Genomic DNA, 27,341 nt, shown 5'->3' with positions numbered 1-27,341 from the left:
AAAGGTATTGGCAGGTTTAGGTTCAGGGTATCATAAAATTCTTACTTCTAGGTTGGAGAGATGGTTCAAAAAAGGTTTTATTTTTCTTAAGTGAATAAAGAAAATACTATGTTCCTTGTATGTAGTAGATTTCCTAATAATTGATAGCTTTCTTTTTCTCTTCTTAATAAATTTTTGAGCCGAGGGATCAAAACTTGCAAAACTTTGTATCCTGCAGGATGTTTTGCACATAGTAGGAACTCAGATACTGAATGAAAAAAAAAAACTCATCTTTCAAAATGTGCTTTTTGGTTCACAGAACAGCTATAGAATATTGGAGTTTTTTTTTAAATTTTTTATTTATAAAAATGAAACATTGACTAAACCATAGGATAAGAGGGGTACAACTTCACACAGTTCCCACCACCAGAACTCTGTATCGTATCCCCTCCCTTGATAGCTTTCCTATTTTTTTTTTAATTTTCTTTATCATCTTTATTTATTGGATAGAGACAGCCAGAAATTGAGAGGAGGAAGGAAGCTAGAGAGGGAAAGAGACAGAGAAACACCTGCAGACCTGCTTTATCACTTGCAAAGCTTCCCCCCTGCAGGTGGGAACTGGGGGCTCGAACCTGGGTCCTCTTCCACTGTAGCATGTGTGCTCAACCAGGTGCGCCACCACCCGGCCCCATCTTTCCTATTCTTTAACCCTCTGGGAGTATGGACCCTAGGTCATTGTGGGATGCAGAAGGTTGAAGGTCTGGCTTCTGTAATTGCTTCCCCGCTGAACATGGGGATTGACAGGTCAATCCATACTCCCAGCCTGACTCTCTCTTTCCCTAGTGGGGAAGGGCTCTGGGGAAGCAGAGCTTCAGGACATATCGGTGGGGTTGTCTGTCCAGGGAAGTCTGGTAGGCATCATTCTAGCCTCTGGAACCTAGTGGCTAAAAGAGAGTTAACATACAAAGCCAAACAAATTGTTGAACAATCATGGACCTAAAGGCTGGAATAGTGCAGATGAAGAGTTGGGGGGATCCTCCATTTTGTAGATAGCTAGTAGGCATATTTTAATTATATTCCAAAGGTCCTGTGACTATACTAGTTTACTAATTTTTGTTTGTTTGTTTGTTTTGCCTGAGCCTGCCAGATCACATCAAATCGATGGGGTTTACAATCAACAATATTTATACCCTTTTCCCATATTAGGGAGCTACTCTCTTCCCTGATCCAGCTTTCTGGTCCTTTACCCAGCCATGACATCATCTCCCCAGACAATAATTAGGATCCACCTGCATATCAGATTTCAGGCTCAGGCAAAAGAATACTGGGTTTTATGGTTTGTTTTTTACTTTGAATTAAGTTAGGTGATGAAATAAAAATAATAATTTGCTTTTCTTTTTTCTATAAACCAACCTCAACAACATTATTTAATGGCATCTTTTTCTTCTGGGGCTCCATGAAATTTTTACAGATAATTTTTTAAAAATCACCCTCAATTATTTACTACTTATTTGTAATAGTGACATTTCATGTCATTTTAGTAGAATATTTAGGGGTAGGTTTTTCCTAAGGTTATCAATATGCAAAGCTTGTTGTCATTTTCCTCTTTAGTTTTTCTGCCACTTGAACAGGGAATTCTACCTTTAAATTTGTAGAAGATATAAAACAGTGACTGGTTAGTATTTGTATCTTATGATGGATTTACTAGATTTCAAAATAATCAGAAGCTAAGAAAATTCTTATGATTGAAGACTTTTTTTTTCAACTAGTAATCCTGATGGTCTCCTCTTCCTGCTCCCCCCCCACACACCTCCTCCTGTCCCTCTTCCTCTTCCTCTTTCTTTAAATCTATTTATTTACTAATTAGAAACAGCATCACTCTGGCACATGTACTGCCTGGAATTTAATTCAGGACCAGATACTTAAGAGCCCAATGCTTTATCCTCTATATTGCCTCTTGCCCCACTTTTTCTTTTTCATTTTTTTCTTTGTTTTTATTTTATTGTATGTTTTTCCTATGTTTGATTAGACAGAGAGAAATTGATAGGGGAAAGGGAATTAGGGAGAAAGATGATAGTTATAGCACTTCACCACTCATGAATTTTCTTCCCTAAAGGTTGGGACTGGGGGTTTGAACCCCTGTCCTTGCAAATGGTACTGTTTTCTTTTCTATGCATTACTGGGTAGCAGCAGTATATATATTTTAATACTGATGATGACTTTTTTTTTTTGAAGAGGCAAGTTGATGAATTTTTATTTTTGCTTTCATTCTAATTTTAAGAAGTCTTTAAAAAAAAACTTTTCATTGTGTCTTTAGTAGATAAAAACTTTACCTTGTATTTGGTTGGTTTTGTATCTATAGCTGAGATCAGGAGGTGCTCAAGTATTAGAAGGCTGCATTGCTGAAATCCACAACATCACCAGCTTAGACATCTCTGACAATGGTAAGTCAGACACTGGAAAAGAAAAGAAACAGAAGTATTGTAGGCAGCAAGTTGAGGGAAAAGTATCAGCCCAAACTAGACACCTTAATGAAAGTGTTATTTTACTTTTGACTGGTTAGACTTTTAATTTAACAAGTTTATTCCAATGATAAATATTTGCTGAGTGGCGAGAAATGCAAAGCCAGTGCATTTTTAACTGAATTTAAAACTTAGTTACAAAATAAATAATAAAGGTTGGTTTCCAGATATTTGCATTCTTTGTGGTAATAAACTCGCTTGGCTGTTTGGAAGTTTTTCTCTTTATTTAGCTCATTTCATTAGTTTCATTTCTGCTAATTGTAGTCTCATATAGGTATGCACGTGGAAATGTGCACGGACACAGTCAAGGACAACTACCTACCAGTGAACAAATAGTTGGAATCTTCTCTCACAAAGCAAAGTTGAAAGCTTTTGCAATTATTCATTTATAGTCCTTGCTGACTGTTTAGCCTCTGACTGCTTAAGAGTTTTAGATAAGACTTTGAAGAGAATGAGTTTAGCATTATGAAGTAATAGGACATAAAAAGAGGGCAAAAATTCTTTTGAAAATATGAAAAATAGAACCTCAGGACCCTCAGAGAAGTAGTCATACACTGCTTGTCACTTTGACTTAATTGTGTTCCAGCCGAGAATTCCTTTATACACATGTATTTTGATTCTCCACCTATTCTGATTTTTTCTAGGTTTAGAATCTGATCTATCTACATTAATAGTGTGGCTCAGTAAAAACAGATCAATACAACACCTGGCGTTAGGCAAAAATTTTAATAATATGAAATCCAAGTAAGACTTTTGAATTTGTTTTATGTGATAATGATGAAAATGACAAGCCTCCTGAAAACTTTTACTTTAATTCCACTGTCGATATCTTTAAAATCTCTTTAGAAATCTGACACCTGTGTTGGACAACTTGGTACAGATGATTCAAGATGAAGAATCAGTGAGTATTGTTTTTAAAACTTTTGTCTAGACTCTTTCATCTTTTGTTTTTACTACTTCTACTGGATTAATGCCACTATGCTTTTAGATAATTTTATCTTTTTACACACATATTTTTATTTTATAGGTGGAATAAATACTCATGTATTATAATAGGATATATTTAAAATAGACTTATTTTTTCACTTTATTTATCTCATTTCTAACTAGAAATAGTGTAACCAATAGTTGAAAAGACATGAACAATAACTCATAAGCCTATCTTTTGATAAACCACACTCCTTCCTACTTTCTACTAATATAGTAATCTGTAAGCATTCATGTTTGCTTTCTGCTTGACTTTATAACCGTATGTCATGCTGGAAAACATCATATTGCTAATTTGAATTTTAGATAGTAATTATATAGAATTACAAGAGACTGAGTAAGTAGCCCTCTGTCTTAAATTGCTTCTTGAACTCTAATAGTCATTCTTTTATTTTTATTCCACTTACTTGCCTCTAAGTTTTGCTTCAAATAATATATGATTTTGCTGCCCTTAAAATGCTTTAGAAAAAATAAAAAGAAACAGGGCCAGGCGGTGGAACACCTGGTTGAATGCATACATTATGGTGCACAAAGACCCAGGTTCAAGCCCCTGGTCCCTACCTGCAGGGAGAAAGCTTCATGAGTGATGAAACAGGACCACAGGTGTCTCTCTGTCTCTCTTCCTTTCTATCCCCACTCCCCTTTCAATTTCTCTCTGACTATCCAATAACAAATAAATACAAATTTAGGAAGAAAAGAAAGATATTTATAAACAAAACAAGAAGCATTCTATCATTAATTCCTTTAATTTAGAACTTATGTTATCATTGCTTTATGTTTTACTGATGCTTTGTCCTTTCTTAGCCCTATTTGTCCAAATTAATCACCGTTCCTATCTCCTTATCCTTCCCCTTCTCCCTTGACCCTTCTCCTTTTCTTCTTCCTCCCCTTCCTCCTCCTACTTCTTTTTAAAACAGAGACAGAAAAGGAGAGAGGGAAAAGAGACCACAGCACTGAAGCTTTCTTCAGTGGTGTGGGGTCACGATATTCATGATTTTTAATACTTACTTTTGTAGATTGTAAGAATGGTTTCCTGTATTAGTCATATGAGAAATACTACATTTTTAAAAAGCATCCTTTTTCTTTTTAATTAATATGAGTTAACAGAAAATTTTATTATAGATGTAAGGTAACTTTCCTAATAGAACTTAGAGGCCATAAGAGAGGGTGACTTAAACTTCCTTCTTATTTTTGCCTGTATTTCTTTGTAGATTCTGATCTGGGGGGCAAGAAAAAATGTTGTGTTTCATTTTGTTTCTGCTTTTTCACTATGTGGATATAATTTCCAACCTATGTATTAGAAATGAAGCTCTTTATTTAGTGAATTCAGGCAGTTCTCCATGTTCTAATTAGCTAATAAACTCTATGTTTTGTTGCTCTTATACTAGGCTATTAAAATTAGGATCATAATTAGAATGTAATTTGGACATTTCCAAGGTTATCTTGTTTGTTTCACATATGTAATTTGACTTTATACCATCTTTACTTATTAGAATCTCTGATTTTCCAGTTGTAGCCTAGTTTTTTTTTTCAAAGTTATTTTTATAGCATCATATTATTATTCACCCCAGATATTTTACAACATATATTATAGGGCAATTTTATGAAAAACATTTCTTGATTTCATGTTTTGGTAATTACATGGGGCTATCAAACTGTATGTTTTGAAAATCCCATCACTTAAAGGCAGTCTTTATTTAAAATGCACCTTATAACATACTTGCAGATGATAAATTTTGTAAAAAAAAAAAACAAAAAAAAAAACATGTTATTTCTTTCAAGTTTTAAGTTTGAGTGGTGTAGTGTTGGTAATGTATAATACAAAGCGTTTTATTATATTCATAACACTCAAAATAGTTAAGATTTTGTTAAGTAAAAAAAATAGTTAAGTAAAAATCATTTCTCACTCAGTAATGTACAACGAAAGTAAAAAAGATAAGGAATTGAATCATATAACAATTCTAGTAATCACTTTTGATTGAAGTTTTCTTTTACATATATAGAACAGTTGCTTTGATTAAAAAAAGTGGTTTTTTACCTATTTATTTTGGATAGAGACAGAAATAGGGAGAGACAAGAGAGACACCTGCATCATTGCTTCATCACTTGAGACGCTTCCCCTCTTCAGTGGGGACTGGGGGTTTGAACCAGTGTCCCTGATAATGTGTGCACTTAACCAGGTGTGCTACCATCTGACCCCATTTGATTTTTTTTTTCAGTGTTCTGACTTTACATGTGTAGAACTTGACTTTAACAGCTTCTGAAATGTTATACTAACCCACTATTCACATTGCACCCATTTGGAAAACCTAGATGCCTTTGGCCTTGTGTGTTACCTTCAGCTATAGACAGTGGCTATCAGGCTGCTGTATCCAGTCATGGATGGTAACTAACAGAGTAGGCAAAATGCCGAGGTATCCAGTTTGAATATATTTTATACAAACCCATAGTTGTAAGCCAAGTAACAGATATGTTTCTCCAGGGAGTGCCATTCACCTAGAGACAGATTCTTAGACTAAGCCTGCTCAGCTATAGAAAGAAGAAGGAAAAAAAAAAGTTGATTTTCAAATAGTAATGTTATATGAAGTGCAATAAATCAAGAAGGAATGACTTTATAAATATGCATGCAATGCAGGCTGCTCTATTCAGATTAATGACTCTGCCTATTGTTTTTAAGTGCTAACTGAAGTATATTGTAGTTTGAATATGGTACTGAAATCAGTGCTCACTAGCTTGCAGATTTGGCAGTTTGCCAGTAGTAAGAAGAAGCTGTAATATATCATTTTTGTAGTAAAGATTTTTGAAATAACAAAAAAAATGTGATTACAGGTTTCTATTATAGCAACATTGCATTTGTTATTATTTTAAACATAATGTTTGTTACTCATGCTTGATGCATTTTTAGTTTTTAGTTTATTTCATTCATTTGAGTGAAGGGTCTTAAGAAAATTGTGGCAAATACAATTAAGCTCCCCCACAACTTTGTTTTAGCATTTAACAGGTCTGTCAGTTTTAAAAACTTCTACTTGATATAATATTTTATTTTGATTTTATCATGAATGAATGTGTTAAGTTTGTAAACTATAATCAAGTTTGAAAAGTAATAGTAATAATTACTTACTTGGTGTTATTATAACTAAATGCATGTTTCCAGTTTGTAGATAATCTGATTCTTGAAACCATTTACACCTGTATCCTACTTCCTGCAGTCATTTGACCACTCACCTTATACAAGTCTTCCTTTCAAAGTCAACACTCAGTGTTCACCAACAACTCTAGGCTTTGTGTGGGGTCATGTAGATCACATTGGCGCTTATCAAATGCTTCATTTCCCACAAACCACTGTGTTGCCTGGTCATGGGTAACTTGAAAGCTCCTTTCAGCATCTATCTCCCTACATGTCAGAATGACCTCGTAGAATTTTTAGTGTTGCTGGACCAACATAGACAACTTCAAGCAATCCAGAAGACATCAAAATTCCCCTTTGAAGTGGATCCATACTTTTAGAACTATTTAGGTTAAAGCCCAGGAATTCTCACCAGTTCATTAATTCCTGTCTGGTTTAAGCTACATTTAAATGTCTGCAAGTCAAGGGAACACAAATAAGTAAAATGAGCTAAATGTTGACAGGAAAGTTATACTTTTTTTTCCCTTCTTCTCTTCCTCCTTTCCCTCCCCCACCCCATCTCTCCTCCTCCTGTGCTTCTCCTCCTCCTCCTCCTTCTGCTATCTATTATAAAATACGAATAAAATCTACCTCTAGATCATGTGGTTTTCAGTTCCTGGTTTAAATGGCCTCTAATCCAGCAGTGAGCAAATTGGTTTAACTTCTCTTCTTTTTTAATTGTAGGAATAGCAGTAAGAGATCAAAAAAGATCTCAGATAAACTAGTGTGAGGTTATATAGAGCTTATAATTGCAAAATTCAGAACCAGGCTTTTCTGGCTTCAGCTTAGCTGCTTTCTAACTGTTTTTAACCTTGGTTAAGTCAGTTAATCTTTCTGTTTCTTCAGGAGATGGAGATAACAATACGTAGTATAATAATGTCTCAGTACTGGGTTATGAGAGGGTTTAGTGAGTCAAATATGTACAAAGCTTTTATAATGATTAAACTTTATGTTCACTAAATATCAGGTATTATTAATTTTGACTGATCTTTACTTCACCTTTGTTCTCAATAGTAATTTGTTTTTTTAAATCTTGCATAAAAATATAATAGGCAAAAAAGTAACAGTACACCTATTCTAAAGCTAAGAAATTTTTGTGCAGTATTTTTATTTCACCTGTTTTCCACTTCAGAAAAGATATGACTATAGGTGCCATTCCACAATTTCCATATAGGTAACCTATATTTAGTCATAAAATACAAGTTCTAAATGACTCTGTTAAGCCCAATTTAAGCCAGAGTTTCAGTTCCTGTTCATTCACCACTGTCTTTTAGCAAGAAGTTGTAAAACCAGTTTGTGCAGCAAGCTCTGCACTTTCCACTTCATAAGATGAGTTCTTCTTCTAGCGTTTGCCTTTCTTCCGTAGCCAGTCAACAGCGTCAGGTTGAGCCTGATGTAAAGTTTCGAGACCTCCTTTGAATCTGGAGAGGTGGCAGTCGTTGACTATGTGGGTCATAGTCTGTCTGTAGCCACAGGGGCAGTTCGGGTTGTCTCTGGCTCCGATGGAACATAGCGGCGCACCGGCCATGGCCTGTTCGATAGCGATTGAGGAGGGCCCAATCATAACGTGCTAGGTCAAAGCCAGGTTGACGCTTGCAGGGGTCTGTGATGAGGTGTTTGTTCTTTACCTCAGCTGACTGCCAACTCTGTTTCCAAGAGTCTGGAACAGAGAAGTTCAGTGTAGGCATAGGGGACCAGATTGGGTGACAAGACGTCAAGCGTTGAACAGGGTAGGCGAAGATATCCGCGTATATTGGCAGGTCCAGTCGAGCGTAGACGTGGGAAATGAACTTAGATGATGCCGCATCCCGACGAATATCTGGCGGGGGCGATGTTGCTAAGAACTGGCAGCCATGGAACCGGGGTGGAACGGATGGTTCCAGAAACTATAAGATGAGTTATTGACACAGTAGCTGCTTTTGTTGACTTGTGTGAGTGCTCTTTGTTATTTTCCCTACAGCCTCTGCAGTCCTTGTCCTTAGCCGACTCAAAGCTCAAGGCCGAGGTCACCATAATCATCAATGCCCTGGGAAGCAACACTTCCTTGACTAAAGTGGACATCAGCGGGAATGGCATGGGGGATATGGGAGCAAAGATGTTGGCCAAAGCATTGCAGATCAACACCAAGCTCAGGTAGGTAGGTTAGGCACTCATTTTGAGAAAGAGTTGGGAGCGTTTAATTGGTAGTCATTGAGAAACAATCTGTTCCCTAAAGGAATTTGAGCTTCTAGTTGAGACCAGCAAGAAAGCAGAGGCAACATTTTCAAGTCTTCTGTCAAAATACTGGGGTGGTCTGGCAAAATATTGGGCTGTCAGAAAAGTCATGACAGAGGCCAGGAGATGGCACATCTGGTTGTGTACCATTACAGTGTGCAAGGACACAGAATCAAGCCCCAGGTCCCCACCTGCAGAAGGAAAGCTTTAAGCAGAGTGAAACAGTTCTTCAGGTTTCATTCTCTATTTTCCCCAATATCTCCCCCCTCCTCATTTTCTCTCTGCCTCTATCCAAAATAAATAAACAACAACAAAATAAGTTGTTGTATTTTTCTCTGTTTTCCTATGCTAAAATTTGTTGTGACTTTTCCTGCAACTCAATAACTAACTTAGGTAGTGCACTATTTTGCCATGTGTACTACCCAGGTTCAAGTTCAGCCCCCACCCCGTTGAAAGAAACTTTCACTCTCTCTGGGATAGTTCAAACGTTACTCATAGTCATTCCTTCAAACTGTCTTAAAGAATTCCAAGATGAGGTAAGCCTGACTGAGAACTATTTCAGTTTTGTGCTGCTCATCAGTGTTGACAGCTGACCAAGATGTGGGAAGTCTGTGAGAAATAGAAGTAGGTGTGTAGCCTGTGCCAAAGGAGCAGACAACAGAGAAGACAGAAGGAAGAACAGAAGGGACTTTCTTGTACCTGGTTTTGTTTCCAATGTCTTATCTCCCCCAACCACTCCTGCCAATGCTAATGGGATACAAGAACTCCGCTGTTCAAAGGCTGATTTATATTGGGTGTAAGCTGTTATGTATTGTGATTCTCATCTGTAGCACTTCCCAAAACATCTGGTTGCTACCTCTTCTAGCAGTCGGGTGAATCAAGAGTTAATCTACTTTGGTAGGCAGCTATGTTCACCACTATACCTCCAACACAAGAATTATTCTACTTTGCTTCTCAAGAGGGGTGTTTTTAAATTTCCTTTATTCTCCAGCTTAAGACAGAACCTAAATATACTCTCTAAACTAAATCCAAAAGCCAAAACACTGCAGATTAGGATATATGTAAAGGCTTGGAAGGAAAGCACTTAAAAACTTAGGGGGCTGAAATTATCCAGATAAAAACTATTTTGTTTGTCAGGTGAATTTCTAAATCCTAACATATCTCTGAAGTATTCATATCCTGAAAGTAAAGTATTATTATTTTTTTGAAAAATAGATTTTTGTGGGTGTGTTGTACTGCACCACAACAAAGAACTCTTGAGGTAGGAGGGGAAAAGAAAGAGTGGAGAAGGTATTGGAGTCCTAGTACATAATGATGGAAAAGTATTGAAATTTGGACTAATACTGTCATGCAGATACCTATTATGGGAAGCTGAGAAATTGTTCCTACATGTCAATAAATATACTGCAAGCCATACTCCCCCATAAAATGATAAAAATAAACAACCTCATAGCAACTGAGGTTTTGTCCTCAAGGAGAATAAAATCCTTGGGAATGCATATCACATCATGGCAGACTAGTTAGGAAAACATAAGAAAAGGGACAAAATGCTGTTTTCTTTAGAATGGAAAAAGTCTTGGTACCTGAAATCATTTTATGTTGTACAGAGGATTGTTTTGCATATTTATAAAATATCTTCAGCCTCCAACATATTACTGAGGCAAAATTGGGAGAGTACCCAAGGAATCAATTATTAGACTTCTCAGGCAATAAAGCATTAGATAATTTATTGGTAAGTTAGTGAATATTAACTGTTGCTTTTAAGTTTTTTATTTTTTTCATATTGTTTGAACAGTGAATGTCTTAAGAATATAAAGTTGGGGAAAAGTGCTCAACCTTACTGTTTTTGAAACAAAGGTAAACATTATTCCTTACTCATATAACACTATTATATTAAAATACCTAGATAGAGTTGCCTATAAGAGAATTATGTTCAATGGAAGAATCATTTCTTCTCCTGATTGTCTATTTATGTGATTTCATTTTTAAAACAGAACTGTAATTTGGGACAAGAACAACATTACTGCTCAAGGCTTTCAAGATATAGCTGTTGCTCTGGAAAAGTAAGTTTTAATCACTACTTTTTTCTGAAAAAAAATATACAAAAATCAATAGCACAATACTGTCTGCTACTTGTGAGGGGATAGAAATTTATTGGAAGAGAATCAGAAATCCTGGGTTTGAGTTAGTATGTTGCTGACTGGTCATGGATCCTGAGAAGACTCATTTTCTTCTGATGTGTATCTCCTCATTTTAAAATATGGCCCAGCTGCTTGTTCTGTTAAAGGCAAGCTTCTATAAAAATTACAGATATAGTCTTTTTTTTTTTTGCATCTCACTCTGTCATACTTTGAAGATAATGAATTTGTTTCACAAATGAAGATTTTGCCTACCCTGCTCTTGTGTTGAACCATTTTTAGCAGCTAAGATTTCATGTTCTAGCAATAAAGCATTCGTATTTGATATATAATTTTAATGCAAAATATTTAAGATTTATACATAGTGATATCATTTAATAGATTACTGCTAGTGTAATCCTAGTTTTTTATACAGTAGGAAGCCAAAGAGGGAAAAAGCCCTGTACCTTGTTTCACTGAGATTTTTTAAATTTTATCATGGTGACCTAGAGCCAAATGATAATATCTTTGGTATATCTACAAATGAGATCACAGGGCAGGATACCTTGCTGTCTCCTTCTTGTGGTTTTTACAGTCTATTTCCATTGGGCCTTAATTTGTTTGCTCATCATGACAGCTTTTTACCCTTTGGTAAGAAGAAAACTGAGGTCCAGAAAGTTGAAGAGAAAAAAAAAATTAATGAAATGGTATTCCCAAGGATAACTTGTCTCCTTACTGTAAAAGGGTTTTTTAAAATTATCTTAACAGTTAATTTCTGTGATTATGATTTATTGTCAAATGTGGTGTTCTATAAAGTAGATAAGAAAAAATATAGATATGACTGGAAAATGCTAAAAATCTGTTTTACAGCATTACAGAATATGGGTGGAAAATAGGGATTGGTAGTACATATGTTGGCCAAAGAGAGAGGGAGTTCTCCTAACTTTGTTTTCATTGATTTCCCTCCGTTCATGAGATCGATCTCCTAGATAAGCACTTATATGCAACATGGATAAATAAAAGTCCTAGATCTGTTTTAGGCACCCTCAGCTCAGTCACTAGCAAACATGATCTCAAACAAAGCAAATCACCTCTAGAATCTTCTTCAAGCAAGTTAGGGAGCAGAAGTAAATTATGTCTGTGTCCTCCAATTGTAGATTTGATAGTTGAACATTCTTTGGGGTTGGGTGGTGGTGCACCCAATAGAGTGCATATGTCACCATGTATAAGAACCATGGTTCAAGGCCCTGATTTCCACCTGCAGGGGAGATACTTCACAAGCAGTGAAGCAGACCTGAAGGCTTCTCTCTTTTCTTCTTCTCTCTCTCCCTCATTGTGTATCTCTATCAGGAAAGAGAGAGAGAGGGGATGGGGAGAGATGAAGAAGAGGAGGAGGAGGGTGGAGGGAGAGTGGGAAGGGGAGGGGAGAGAAGGGGGTGGACAGGAAGGAAAGATCCATTAGGAGTGGTAAAATTGTCATGTAGGCAGTGAGTTTCAGTGATAACCTTGGTGGCAATAAAACAAAACAAAGTAAATAAATAAAAAGGAAAATACAGAGAATTCTTCTTTAGCCAAAGGGGCAAAGTTGATACCATCATATACCTTCACTAGACATGGATTGTGCAGTTTACACCATCCACTTACCATAGCCTACTGCCTGGTACCTTTCATTATCTGACTGAAGAAACTACCTCTACATGCTCCTGTCCCACCAGAAAACTTAGTAGAAAGATTTTCTTTTTTAATATGAATGGCTGCATTTGCATGCTTACAGTTCCCATCCTAGTGATATTGGAGGAACTCCAGCTGGGGCTGTACTTCATGAAACCAAAAAGACACACAATATTCAATTATTTCTGGACTGATTGCAGGACTCTCTGGACTACAGTCTGCTTAGTAATCTGTACTCTCAGATGCCAGTGTTTCATATTTTTATTTAATTTTAATAAACTACTGATCTGATGAAAACTGATGAAAGAAAAAAAAGTCAAACCTGTAAAAAAAAGTGTTATCGCTTAGATTAAGCTAAATGGCACCACTTAAGCTAAACAGTTTTGTTAAAATATAATTAAGATAAAAATTAAAGTTATAGAGGGAGTCGGGCTGTAGCGCAGTGGGTTAAGCGCAGGTGGCGCAAAACACAAGGACCGGCATAAGGATCCCGGTTCGAACCCCGGCTCCCCACCTGCAGGGGAGTCGCTTCACAGGCGGTGAAGCAGGTCTGCAGGTGTCTATCTTTCTCTCCTCCTCTCTGTCTTCCCCTCCTCTCTCCATTTCTCTCTGTCCTATCCAACAATGACAACAACAATAATAACTACAACAATAAAACAACAAGGGCAACTAAAAGGAATAAATAAATAAAATAAATATTAAAATAAATAAATAAATAAAAATTAAAAAAAAAAATTAAAGTTATAGAAATAATGACCTTTTTCTGTGTTGTTTATTTTCCATTTCACTACTCTGAGGGATTGTACAAAGAACATTTTCCCTCCAGTGGATATCACTCATCCAGATTGCCGCTACTAGTAAAATGATTATCTTCTTTATTATTTTAGGGCTACTGGTATTTTATTCTAGGAACTAGTATTATTTACTCTTCCAGTAGAAGCCACCTAAGTTACTTAGGATGACACTGTGAGTGCTGGCTATGTTCAGCAACCTAAAACACATCAGCTTACTGTGATTCCAGTACAATAGGAGAGTATCTCAGTTGTACCCATGAGACGCAAATCCTTCTTCCTGAACATCTGTTGTAGAAACAGATACATTTTAGGGTGGGAGAGAGAAGGGCATCTCAGTACTAGAATATCAAGTAGGTGAGCTTATAGTCACTGTAATCTAGAGTAGTAGCAATCTGAAGCAAAGTCAGGTTGAAAGACAGGAGCAAAGAGGTAAAGTTCTATGATTCTCTCACACAAAGATGACTCACCCATCAGCTGGTCAATAGCAGTGAAGTAATGCAGACACAGTATTTCCACAGTTGCTTCATTTACTGTCTGGAGCTCAACTGACTTGATGTTGATTGAGTACAAATAGCAAGGACCAGTGGAGGTCAGGATAATTAGCCAAGCAATAAATCCCTGCCCATTAACTTTTCTGAAGATAATTGCTTGTCACGGACATATTTATTTAAAAGATCCTTGAGCCTAGAGCCTGAACAGATTGCTTTTGTGGATCCTAATGTCTTGTTTCATAAGTAACTGTTTTATTTTGATTTGCCTTGGGTATGGATGGAGATGGCACACATAGTCAGCATGGTGACCCATATGCATTCAAGTCATCCTAATCACTAATACCTAAATTGCAAATTTGATCTAGCTTTATCTTATTCTGTCTTTTAAGTCTCAGTTTAAAAATGTTGTCTTTGGATGGGAGTATGGCTAGACCTGTCAACGCCCATGTTCAGCGGGGAAGCAATTACAGAAGCCAGACCTTCTACTTTCTGCAACCCACAATGACCCTAAAATAGGAAAGCTATCAGGGGTGGGGATGGATACGGAGCTCTGGTGGTGGGAATTGTACCCCTCTTTCCTATGGTCTTGTCAGTGTTTCCATTTTATAAATAAATAAATTAAAATTTTAAAAATGGTCTCTGATGTAACTTGAAGCTAACAAAAAATAAACAAAGTCAGATTTCTTAAAAGTTGTGTCAGTTTTGTAGGTTGTGGTGAATCGATGAAGTCCCTTATGATGCTATATATCTCAGTTCTAAAGTTGATCTGCAGTCTAGGGACCTAAGATGGTTAGTAATTTTCTAAGATGGTTATCATTTTTTATTTTAAAAGAGACTGCAGAGTTAAAGATAGTAGTAGGAAGTTATGTTTAGGTAAACATATTGTTACCTCCTTTCTCTAGGAACTACACATTGAGGTTTATGCCAATTCCTATGTATGATGCATCTCAAGCTCTGAAAACAAACCCTGAAAAAACAGAAGAGGCTCTGCAGAAGGTATTGAAACACTCATGGCTTAATTATATTAAATTTACATTTGGATTTTGTTAATAGCAATTGTGAGTATTTGGACTACACTTTGTATTTTATAAAACATTTTTTTCACATTAGTATTTGTGTGGCTATGAAGATCATAATAAATGTTTGGAGGGGGAGTAAAATAAAGCTAAAACAAGTCATGAAATTTATGCTGATAAAATAACATTCTTACAATAGTAACATGCAGAGCTTAGGAATTAGTAACAAATCAGTCCTTTAAAGAGTGTGTAGAAATGAGTGCCAGCTTATATAAGCTTTATCCCCTTCATCCGTGTCTGATAAAAGTTTTCCTCAGTAAGAAATTTGGTGCATTATTAAGATTTCCTTTCACTATCCTTGTCTATAAATCAGTCTAAATCCATACCCAGGCCTGTATGGTTTCTGCAAACCCAGAAGTTGATAGTTATCTTCCATTTCAAAGACCAGCCACTTATTGGTGACTCTCCGTTGTCGTTCTATAACTTGTCCTTTGAGGAGAGTGATTCTCTTGATCTTCTGTATGCTCATTCTTCTTTTACTAAGGTTAGAGTTACCTTTCTCTCCATTTTTACATATGCTTAAATATTTCTTATCTGAAGATGCTTACTCTACCTATGTACTTGTGTTATTAGAGGAATCATTTAAGTCTTTCCTCCTCACTTTGTTTTTTTCATTGGTGCTACTATCCGTATTTAGTTTAAAGATTACACATGCACAATGGTAGGGAAAGCCTGAGTATCATCTATTGATCAGGGTAGTAAATTTCAAACTGGACTATCTCTGGAAGAATTTGTTTAGGGGAAAAAAGATTGCTGAGTTCCACTTCAGTTTCTCAGGCTCTAATCACTCTGAGTTATAGCAAAACAAAAACTAAATGTTGTTAAGTGGTGAAACTGGAAGAGTATAGAAAGCTTCAGGACAGAATTTCATGCTATGTTAAAGAAAACAGGATTTAACCTACAATCTGGGGAGGAATAGATTAAAAGATTTAATGAATTCAACTTCACCATGAAATAAGATGACTATTTTTACTAAAGCATGAAAACAGACAACAGAAAGACAATTTGGCATTATCGTGGTGAGAAATAATGAGGCTTGAACAAAATTATACATATTGGTACTAAAAGAAAAACTAATAAAATCCTACAGAATCTATAAACTTGATGATTGATTGACTAAAGAAAATATGGGAAAGGGAAGTCACGTTTAGAAAATTAAGTAGACTATGGTACTGCCAGATGAAAGAAAAAAATGGAGAGGAAAGATTTTACCTGTCTGGTTTCTAAATCCTTCACTTCCTTCTTCCTAATAAGAAAAGAAGAACAACAAACAAAATTAACAACTTTTCTTATATTCATCAACCATTTGATGGTAATAGCAAATGATCATCCTAGAAACTGAAGTGATGGGAAGATAGAAATTACATACAATGGGGCCAGGTGGTGGCACACCTGGTTGAGCACACGTGTTACAATGTGTAAGGACTCGGGTTTATGTCCCTGGTCCCCATCTGCAGGAGGAAAGCTTTGCAAGTGGTGACTCAGGTCTGCAGATCATTCTCTCTCTCTCTCTCTCATCTCCCCCTTCCACCTTGATTTCTGGCTGTCCCTAATAAATAAAGACAGTTAAAAATTTTTTAAAAGAAAAGAAATTACATACAATGAACCTAAACCCAGACCACTTTTCACAGCAGAAGCCAGGAGAACCAATGTTTTAACAGTAACTAATGAATTGCTAATATGCAGTGTGGATTGGTTTCAGAATTAAAGACTCCTAGCCACCTAGTTTTAGGGAGGTTCTGATCCTTCCCTGTTTTTTGTTTGCTTGTTTTGTTGTTGTTGGTGGTGCTGTTGCTGTTAGTGTAGCTTCACCAGTCCAGGGTGACTTTTTCAGATAGAAGTTTGAGAGGAACGAATGAATGATCTTGAAGATCTATCACTAGAAAATTTCCAAGTAGAAATACAAAGAAAAGATAAATGGTGGATGGTAAAAGCAGAACAGAGTATCCCCCAAGCTGTGAGAAAGTTATATAAGACTGAATATCAATTTACTGAGAATATCAGAAAGAGAAAAAAATAGAAAAGAAATGGAAGGAAGCCCAGTGAAATATCTCTCTTGGGTAGTATGCTTCTTTGTCATGTGCATGACCCAGGTCTAAACCTGGATATTAGAGTGAGATCTTCAGTGCTGCTCTCCTTCACCACACTCTTGTTGAGAGAGAAGTAATGATTGAGAATTTCTCAAAGTTTATGGCAGACATCAAACTGCATAACAAGCAGAATAAAGTGCGTGCACACAATCCCCCACCCCCGCCCCACATGTAGGCCATAATACTGATACTTTGTGCCCTCTCTTTCCAGTTGACCTGACTCAGATCCTACTTCCTTAGCTCCTAGGAAGTAGGTCTGTCTTGGACCAGAATGGTATGATGAAGCAACCTGTTCTCTGTTATTCCAAGATGCAAATAGTGATTTCTATTTAATGTTAAAGACATCTAAACATTTTAGCTTGATGAGTGATTTATCCTGACCATTTTTCTTTCTAGGTATTTAGAGAAAGAAATAGAGAGAAGAGGGAGAGGGAGAGAGAGAGAAGGAGAGGGCCAAGGGGAGAGGGAGAGGGAGAGAGAGAGGGAGAGGGAGAGGGAGAGGGAGAGGGAGAGGGAGAGGGAGAGGGAGAGGGAGAGGGAGAGGGAGAGGGAGAAGCAAAAGGTATGATAGCACCTCTCCCTTACCCAGAGAGTCTCCCTTAGTGATGTCAATGTTCTTCTCATATGGTATCAAGGATTGAGCCCAGGGTCTCATGCAGGGCAAGGCATGTACTCTACCTAATGAACTCTCTTCTTTTGCCTGGAAATAAACTGAGTTTTTGTTGTTGTTTTGTTTTGTTTGTGATGGTGGGGAGTGGGACATGGTTGAAGAATTTACTCCAGACAGAGTCTGCAAAGCATTCGTGACATGCTTGAAAAAAATCTGATTCTGTACATGTGGGTCAACCTTGGGAATGAGCTGAGCCCCATGACTAAACAAACTGATTTCAGAACTGGCATACAACCACTTTCTGGTGTGGCCAACTGTAAAATAAGTAACAAAGCAGAAGCACCCAACACTAGACTACAGAATCAAGCAGGATTCTCATTAATAAAAACTTCTAAATTGATGGAAATGTCACCTTGTACAGAGATGACTTCTTGGGAAATAGCAAGAGGAAATTAAAGTAGTATAATTTCATGGTATTAAGGTGTCATTTTAATGGTGTTTAATTTCAGGGATATTTTCATTTTTATAATATCTTCATCTGTGCTTAGTAGAAAGGTATGTTTTGTTCTACTTTACAGTTTCTAGGGATGATAATAATTATAGTCTGTATTTTAATCGTTCCTAATTGGTATTAAGTAATAGTCATTTTAGCATATGGAAAATGAAGATGTATTTAGACTGAAAGGTACACAGCTATTAGAAGTTCTTTACTGGAGAACTATAGTGACAAATTAAAAGTCAAATGGCTAAGTGGCATTATTAAGAACAGGCAAAAACAGCAACTATCAGTCAGAAATCATAGCTATTTATCATTCTCAGTAGTTAACCTTACATTTTTGTTAAATGTACATAAATTGAGTACTAGCCTTCCTGAATGCTTTGTCTCAACCTAGTTATCTTTTGAATGTTTGATTTTTTTATTGGAAATTTGCTATGTATAGAAATATAGATAGGGCCTAGAGGAGGTTGAGGAATTGAGCACAAGCCTTCTAAGCTGATGAATCCCTGGCACTGCATAAGATCACCATGGGTAACACTGAAGAAAATTATGTGTGAAGCTTTATTGATAGTGAAGTAGTGTTTTAGTATGTGTGTGTCTCTCTCCCTCCTCTCTCTGTCCTTACCTACCTCTTTGTCTTTCAAACAGTAAAATAAAAGGGTGAGAGACAGTGAGGTGGTTCAGTAGCGCTGTGCGTGCTCAAGACCCTGTCTGGCCTCCTTACCTGGAACCACATTAGAATTAGAAATTGTCGCTCTCTTGCCAGCACTTCACTCCAGTGTTCAGACGCAGTAACCTGCGTGAGGCGGCCATTTTCGCTACCTCCACGTGGCCCAACCTGCTTCTCTAGCACCCAACTCTGAGGTGCCAGCCTTCAGAGTCACTGTTGAGAAATTAACTGATAAGTCTTGTGGGATTTTTCTTTTTTAGAAGTGACTCTGCTTTTCTTTAACAATCTTCATAATTATTTCTCCTTCATTTTTTTTCAGTCTTTTCCATTTAAACTATTATGTGAGTTGGTGAACTTAGTTCTGGATTCATTTGTCTTAGAATCCTTGGTGTCTCCTGAATCTGGGATCCACTCATTTCTTTAATTTGGGGGAAAATATCAGTTAGAATTTCTTTAGATATGAGCCCTGTCCCAAACTCTCCCCCTTTTCATTCCCCTATAACACAAATGTTCTTCCTCTTGATTATGTCCCATAACATTTTTTCCAAATAATTTTATTTTAGGATATTGGTTTACAATATAGTTGTTGATATATGGGTACAATTTCACATCCCCTATAATAGATGTCTGCAAAACTCTCTCATCCCCTGCCCCATAAATTTCTTCCTTTCTCTCTATCACTCTCCTCCTTCTTCTTCTTCCTTCTCCTCCTCCTCTTCTCCTCCTTCTTCTCCTTCTCTCTCTTCGTCTCTCTCTATGTTTGTGTATATCTTCTACCTAAGCTTCTTATTCATCTTGGTGTCTATCTTCTTGTGATCTCCTCAAGTGTGTGTGTGTGTGTCTGTGTGTGTGTGTGTGTTTTAACCCTGCCACTGTACTCTTCATTCCTTTGATCTATTACAGATTTATCTATACATTTCCTCATTATTTCTCAGAATTTGTTTCATCCCTCCTCTATAATTCTTATTAATTCAGTGAGTATCTCTAGGGACATAGCTTTGAAAGCTTTGAGGTATTTTATTTTTCCCCCACCAGGGTTTATTGCCGAGGCTTGGTGCTTGCACTGTAAGTCATCGCTATCATCAGTCATCTTTTTCCTTTTCTATTTTATTTTGAAAGGACAGACAGAAATTGAAAAGGGAGGGGAGTATGGGGAGAGGGAGAGAGAAAAGGGGAAAACCTTCTTCACCACTTGTGAAGTGTCTCCCCTGCAGCTGGGGAGCAGGTTTGAAGTCAGCACCTTGTGCATGGTAATATGTGCATTCAGTCAGGTGCATCTAGCTTTGGAATTTATACGTCTTCAAAACGTATAAATTTTTATACGTTTTTATATAGCTCTGTTGAATTTGGGTTTCCTTCAAGCTGGTATCTTGGTCCAACATTTAGACAAATTATGTTGCCCTCTCATTATGTGATTCTTCCTGAAGATGCAGAGGCATTGATCTCTAAACCAAAACAGAATGGTGACCATAGAGGAAAAGTGCCCAGCTGAAACTGGACAAACCATACAGGGTATAGACTGAACCAGACTTGGACTGGACTGCTTAAATTAAATCTGGCAACAGGGGTCTTAGATGGATCAAAACTGGTTAAAGCCAGATTGGCTGAACCACTTAAGTTGATTTAGAAGTAGAATGAACGCAGGTTGCCATGGCAAGGGTGATGCCCAGGCAGACAGCTACAGCAGAAACAAGTTTAAAGTAGCTGGAATCAGAAGGGACGAGAGACTGGGAGAGTTGATGATTGAAGCATATGGGCTGTGACCCATTGGTCTAGAACTGTTTCCATCTTTTTTATATATTAGAAACTTTCTTTGGCTTATTTGATTGTTAAATATAATAAGTTATTTTTCAGGCTTTCCAGGAAAATAAAGTTTTTTTTGTGGTCCAGGAGGTGGCACAATAGATAAAGCATTGGGCTCTCAGGCATGAGGTCTTGAGTTCAATCCCCAGCAGCACATGAACCAGAGTGATATCTGGTTCTTTTTCTCTCTCTTCCTATCTTTTTCATTAATAAATAAATAAAATATTTAAAAAATAAAAAGACTCTGTGCCTCTCTTCCTTTCTATCCCCACCTCCCCCCTAGATTTCTAGATTTCTGGCTATCTCTATCTAGTAAAATAATAATAATAATAATAATAATAATAATAAAAGACTGGCATTAAAAAAAAGGTCCAGATAGTAGTGAACCTGGTTGAGTGCACATATTACAGTGTGAAAAGACCCAGATTCAAGCCCCTGGTCCCCACCTTCAGGGGAGAGCTTCACAAGTGGTGAAGCAGGGCTGCAGGTCTCTCTCTGTCTCTGTTCATTTCTATCACCCCATACTCTCTCAATTTCTAGCTGTTTCTATCTAGTAAATAAATAAAGGTAATTATAAAATAAAAAGAAAAAAATAAATAAATAAATAAAAAAGAATTAGAAATTGTCGATTCTAAGATTTCTCATGTTCTGTGGAAATCCATTTATTATTTCCTGTAATTTTGCTAAAAATTAGTCTTGTTTTTCTAAAATATAAAAGCCTCATGGGTTGAATGAAACTAGTACTTGGTTTTGAATTGTGCCAGCCTATATTTTTCAAATGTTGTACCATTTAACTTTAAAATAAAGTATTTTCTAAGTGCTAATCAAATCTGCTGTAATAAGGGTAAAAGGTTTAGACAGCACCATCCGTATGCTTTAGGGATATTTACATAATGCTTGAGCCATTTATTGGTTAAAACTTTGTAAGAGAAAGATTGAGATTATGTACATATACTAGTGATGAAAAATCCCTAGACTCTAACCCTGGTGTTAAGTGAACACTTCCTTATCACTGTCACATGCTGAGACACATATATAATCCTCCCATTAGTCACAAATTAAATTTCTAACCTCAAGCTGTAATAATGCTTCACACTCATACCCATGTTATAGGCTTATCTGTTTTGTGGGATCAGGCAAGATGTGTGATTTAGCGTTAGCTTTAGCAGAACAGTTGACTCTGTCATTTAGAGTGGTACTTGTTGCTGAAATAAATGTGTTCTTGAGAGATATATGCACTTAATTTCTAGATAGAAAACTATCTGCTTCGAAATCATGAGACTAGAAAATACCTCCAAGAGCAGGCCTATCGTCTACAGCAAGGTATTGTCACCAGCACCACACAGCAGGTAAGAGACCTGTCTTCTACTGGAACATTCATCTTCCTTCTTACTCTCAGCTAAACCTTTCCTGTGTAAAAGATGATGACTTAAATACTTTTATCTACTTTCAGTGGGACAATAAGAGTTAATTTCCGAAAATGGCTGTAAATGTAAATTGAGTATGACAGATTATGTGAGGAAAATATGGGCTAATGCTAAATATGCATTAAATTGGCAGCATTCATAACTAAAAGTTGTCAGTAAAGGTATATTTTATATTTCTATGCAAATACTAGGAATCTCTGACAAGAGTTAATGAAATCTTGGGGGTAATCAATTTTGCTACTTTGGAGGCATTCTGTTCTTTATCTTCCCTTGAACTTCTATGAATAGGAAATAAAATCCCAGCTTCTATGTATTAGTTAACATTTAAGCACTAAAGAGAAACTGAAGGGATTTATTTACTTATTAAGTAAACATTTATTTATTTATTATGAGAAAAGAGCTAGCCAAGAGCACTTGTTCAGCATATATAGTTTCACGGATCAAACGTAAGACCGTACACATGCAAGTCCTGTGCTCTACCACTAAGACTTCCACAGCTACAAAATTAAAGCACTGCATTAAAAAGAAAAGATTTACTTTTTCTTTTTTAAAATAATATTTATTTATTTTTCCCTTTTGTTGCCATTGTTATTTTTATTGTTATAGTTATTATTATTGTTCTTATCGATGTCATCATCGTTGTTGAAAGGACAGAGAGGGGGAAAGAAAGATAGACACCTGCAGACCTGCTTCACCCCCTGTGAAGCAACTCCCCAGCAGGTGTGGATTTAGGAGCTCAAACCAGGATCCTTATGCTGGTCCTTACCCTTCGCGCCATGTGCACTTATCTCGCTGCACAACCGCCTGGCCCCTGAAAAGATTTACTTTTTCACTGAGAGAGTAAAAAGAGAAGGCACCTCGTCTGATATATGTGGTGTTATGGAATGAATCTGAGATACCTCTCAAGCAAGCTATGTGTTCTACCACTGAGCCACCTCCCCCCAGTGAAACTGAAACACTTTTCTGGTTTACTTCATAACTCTTCTCTTCACCCAGATTTTGAGTTTAAAAAAAAAAAATTGTGAAGCACAAGGGCCAGTGTAAGGATTCCGGTTTGAGACCCAACTCCCTATCTGCAGGGGGGTTTTTTCACAAGCGGTGAAGCAGGTCTGCAGGTATCTGTCTTTTTCTCTCCCTCTCTGTCTTTCCCTCCTCTACATTTCTCTATGTCCTTTCCAACAACAATGACATCAATAAAAACAATAACCACAACAATGATAAAAAAAAAAACAAAGGCACAAAAGGGGAAAAAATAGCCTCCAAGACAGTAAATTTGTGTTACAGGCACCAAGCACCAGAATAACCCTGGAGGCAAAAACAAAACAAAACAAAATTGCACTTCAGGACTATTTGCTTTGCACTACAGGATTAAAAGGCATCGTATTACATATCTCTGTATGTATTACATAATCATAATTTTGTAACTGGTTTAAAATGTTAATGTCAGCTTAAACTAGAAAGGAAAACTTAATTATCATTACAGATACAGTATGTAATGAAATTGTAATATATAAACCATAAACTGAAATTAGAAGCTGAAGAGGGAAAAAGCTAAACAATAGTAGGTTAGTAGGTAAGTAGATAATTTTTTCAGACTAAATTTTCAGCTTTTTAAATTAAATTTTAAATTTAATTTTCAACTGCTGTGTCCTATCATTCATGTTTATATTTAAACTGGAAGCTGTCAAAAGTTAAAAGCATATAATTTTCAAAAGTGTTTTATCTTCGTAGACTGATAGAGAATTTGTTGGTAAGAAAACTTTGTCCTTTGAGATCACTTTGTGTAGACCGGGAGAAGCTTTATTTTGTAATGTTGTACAGTATGAGAATGAGGGTTTTCTCCCTAAACATTCTGCCTTCCTCCCTTAAGCTCATGGGTCCTTTTATATTCCTGGGGTGGGGTCAGGGGATGGAACACTGAGACCCAGATCTTTCATTTCTCAAGATGTTTTTTTTTTTTTTCCATTCTCCTCTTGCCAAAGGAAGAGAGGTGGTACCTCTCCCAATCCCCATCCATCCTGCCAGAAGACCCTAGCTCCTTTAGTCAATTCTTAATCTTTGGTTTAAAGAAAGAGTAATCTGAATAGTCAAATAAAGGAATTTTGAGCAAGAAAACATTGTTTTAACCTTAACAATGGCTGAAAATTTTGTTTTCTGTCATAGTACTATTATTAGCTTAATGCATTATGGTTTACAATTATCTCCTGGTTTTCAGTGCTTAACATTAAAAGCAATGAGTGGTTAAAAATACTACATTGAACTTTTGCCTTGGCTTCCTTTATGAGCTGCCATAATGCAGGGTCTTTCTAGTTATTTTTCATCATTCACAGGGAATATTAACCATCTAAAAAATTACTATGGCAACCTTTAATGATAATTTTTAAAAGTAAGTTCCATCTTCTCAACAGAGAAGAAATTGTACACAAGCGGCATATGAGGATATTCTATTCTGCATAGGCAGCATTATTCTGAATTATCAGAGCCATTTGGTAATAGGTATACTGCTACCTTTTCACTTTGGGAAATTGTTAGTACATCATAACTAGCAGTTTTCAGATTTTAATAATTTCAGTCATTTTAGATTTTTTTCTGAAACATCTTATGAAAGTTTCCAGAAGTCTGCATACATAAGGGATTAATTTATTTTTTTAATTTTTTAATAGAATGTTGAAGTCTCATAATTGTTCATGTATGTTTTTATCTCTGCATACTTGTCTTTTATTTTTAGTAAAAGGTTTTCATAAGACTCAGTACTTCACCTCTGCTTTTGATCTCTTCTTTTCCATCTATAAACCATTTTTACCAGGGGTCAGCAAACTTTTTCTCAACCCAAATGTAAATATTCTAAGTTTTATAGCCCATGTGGTCTCTGTGAAAACTACTCAGTTATACTGTTGTTAAAAAAGAAAAAATAGGCTTTGACAATATCAATATCTATATGAACAGGGCTGTTCTAATAAAAATTTATTAAAATAGCCCTAAATAGCCTGTATTTTTGTCAAATTGTACTCTGAAGATTTTTCATCCTTAAAGAGAAAGAAAAGATAATTTTATTGTGTAGGGCTCTTCTCAGCATATTCTTTCTTTCATATACATATTTTCATATAACTCCCAGAACTTTACTACTCTCTCACTTAAAAAAGTTTTATTAGTGAATTAGTAGTGGTTTACAAGATTATAATATTACAGAGTGCAGTTCCACTCCCCAGCCACCACCAGAGTTCTGTGCTCTCACCTTCTCAAAAGTAAACACCATAGTTTTCACAGAGTCACAGACAGCTTGACTGTTTACTTGTTTTTGTATGCTCATGTGCTTCAGTTCTCTAGATTCCACATATAAGTGAAGTCATCAAGTAGTTGTCTTTCACCTCTTTACCAACTTCACAGAGCATACTCACCTCCAGTCCCATCCATATTGTCCTGAAGGATATACCATGTTTTTTTTAATTGTGAAACAGATTTCCATGGAATGTAATTTCTGCTTAAGAAGTCAGCAGCTCTCTTCAGCATATCAGACTTCTGTGTTAAATCTGCTTTATTGGGGGAGGTATATTTTATAAACATTCTAAATGGAAGAGTGGAATTAGAAGTGACTTGAGTTGGGGAAAATGTGTAGAGACCACAGGACCATGTCACTGTAGGGATGATGAATTCAACTGCACTGGAATGTAAGACTAGAAAAGAAAAACAATAGGATAGAATTGGTAGTTATATTCCATTGTATACAAAACTTGCTTGGAAGAGATATCATTATTTTGTCCTCAAGGCTATAAATGGCTTGTAAGAAGTTCATTTTTGGTATATAGGAAGGCATATTTTTTTATTAGGACTCAAAAGACCCTGTTCAAGAATAAAAGAGTGGGACGGGAACATGGTGGATACGCAAGATCTTTCATGCCTGAGGTTTGGAGGTTTTAGGTTCAATCCCAGGCACCCACATAGGCCAGAAAAGAGCAGTGCTGTGTTAAAAGGGGTCTGTGGGGGGGAGGATGGTGGTGGTGATGATAGAATATATTTCTTCAGAAGTGAGTTCCTCAAACTGTAACAGTAAACAGTTTATTTATTCATTTGCTTTTGAAAAATGGAACACTAAAGGGTTAGGCTCTGGGGTAAGGAGTAAGGTAAAGAACTAGCGTCTAATTATCTAGTTAGGTCTTTGATGAGGTAACCCAAGAGATGATAGTCTTTTAGATTACAAACATGTGTTTTCACATTTGTACACATTAGAGGTCTAAGTTGGTTTTTTCACTGATTGTCAGATTTTTTTGTCTAGCACTTTTCCCCAATTTTCCCTCTTTGTAAACATTTCTCATCATCTTAAATAGTTTAAATTTTTTTTCAAGCCTTGAGCTCTTTATTGTAAGAGACATCTGAATTGCAAGTCTATATTAAGTTAGAAGCCCACTTCTGTTGCCTGTGAAAAAGTTTAACAACAGTATGTTTGGAAAAAATCTTTGAGACTTGTATGATTTTATGCCTTATTTGAACTGAAGAATAAAATTTTATGGTGCTTTTAGAAGAGATAAAAAATGCTCTACTTATGAACCATTTTGTTGAATTCATTTAAACTGTTTCTTTGGTGAATGTTTAATGGCACACAACTCAACTATCTTCTTGGTCTCTCATGATCAGTAAAGATAATTAACTTAATAGTGCTACATTCACATGCATCTCAAGTAATACCTTTGTAACCTCAGAAGTATTTTAGTTCCTTTCTTAGTATGTGGCGCCACTTATTTTGTCTCTGAAAATGAAGAATTCATTCTTGGTAATACATGAATTATTGATAGCTGTTTTATTTGTTCCAAGGAGCATAGAAGAATTAGCATTTATATCAGTTAAGAGTTTTTAAAACATATGGTGAGTTCTCACATGGCATTTTATAAAAACAGAGAGAGATGACTCTTAACCTCCAACCTTAGAATTTACTCAGGATAGAATACAGTATGTGAAGCATTATTCATAATTATTTTGTGTGTGTTCCTATGGGGATCCCCACATAGCTCACTCATGTCCCCTCAGTATACTTTATAGATTTGGAATTGTCCTTAATATATGTCAATCTCAGTATTCCTGATCCTGTGTGAAGACAATAGGTGTTTTGATTGCTATTATTTTATAAAACTGTTACTAAAATAATAGAAATTTGGTGTGTGTATGTTGGGGGGATGAGGATATATTTTGGCTTTAGTAATTGCTATAACAAATAATTCAAAAGTATGAAT

General features: G+C 36.3%; 1 protein-coding gene across 6 annotated transcripts in view; it reads left to right on the top strand.

Annotated features, from left to right (window-relative positions):
* The window catches only part of CARMIL1 (capping protein regulator and myosin 1 linker 1), a 332,859-nt gene that overhangs the window by 222,165 nt on the left and 83,353 nt on the right, over window positions 1-27,341 (top strand). For all 6 annotated transcript variants that reach the window (XM_060189278.1, XM_060189277.1, XM_016189509.2 and 3 more), the window contains exons 18-24: window positions 2,342-2,423; window positions 3,146-3,245; window positions 3,348-3,402; window positions 8,615-8,787; window positions 10,863-10,931; window positions 14,844-14,937; window positions 21,940-22,038. In XM_060189278.1, coding sequence (XP_060045261.1) covers window positions 2,342-2,423; window positions 3,146-3,245; window positions 3,348-3,402; window positions 8,615-8,787; window positions 10,863-10,931; window positions 14,844-14,937; window positions 21,940-22,038 — 672 coding nt within the window. The remainder of the gene's footprint in view (window positions 1-2,341; window positions 2,424-3,145; window positions 3,246-3,347; window positions 3,403-8,614; window positions 8,788-10,862; window positions 10,932-14,843; window positions 14,938-21,939; window positions 22,039-27,341) is intronic.

The sequence above is a fragment of the Erinaceus europaeus genome, chromosome 4 (genome assembly GCF_950295315.1).
Source record: "Erinaceus europaeus chromosome 4, mEriEur2.1, whole genome shotgun sequence".
In the NCBI taxonomy this organism is placed as follows: Eukaryota; Metazoa; Chordata; class Mammalia; order Eulipotyphla; family Erinaceidae; genus Erinaceus; species Erinaceus europaeus.
The sequence above is the reverse complement of the archived record's forward strand: the minus strand, read 5'-3'. Positions and strand labels throughout refer to the sequence as shown.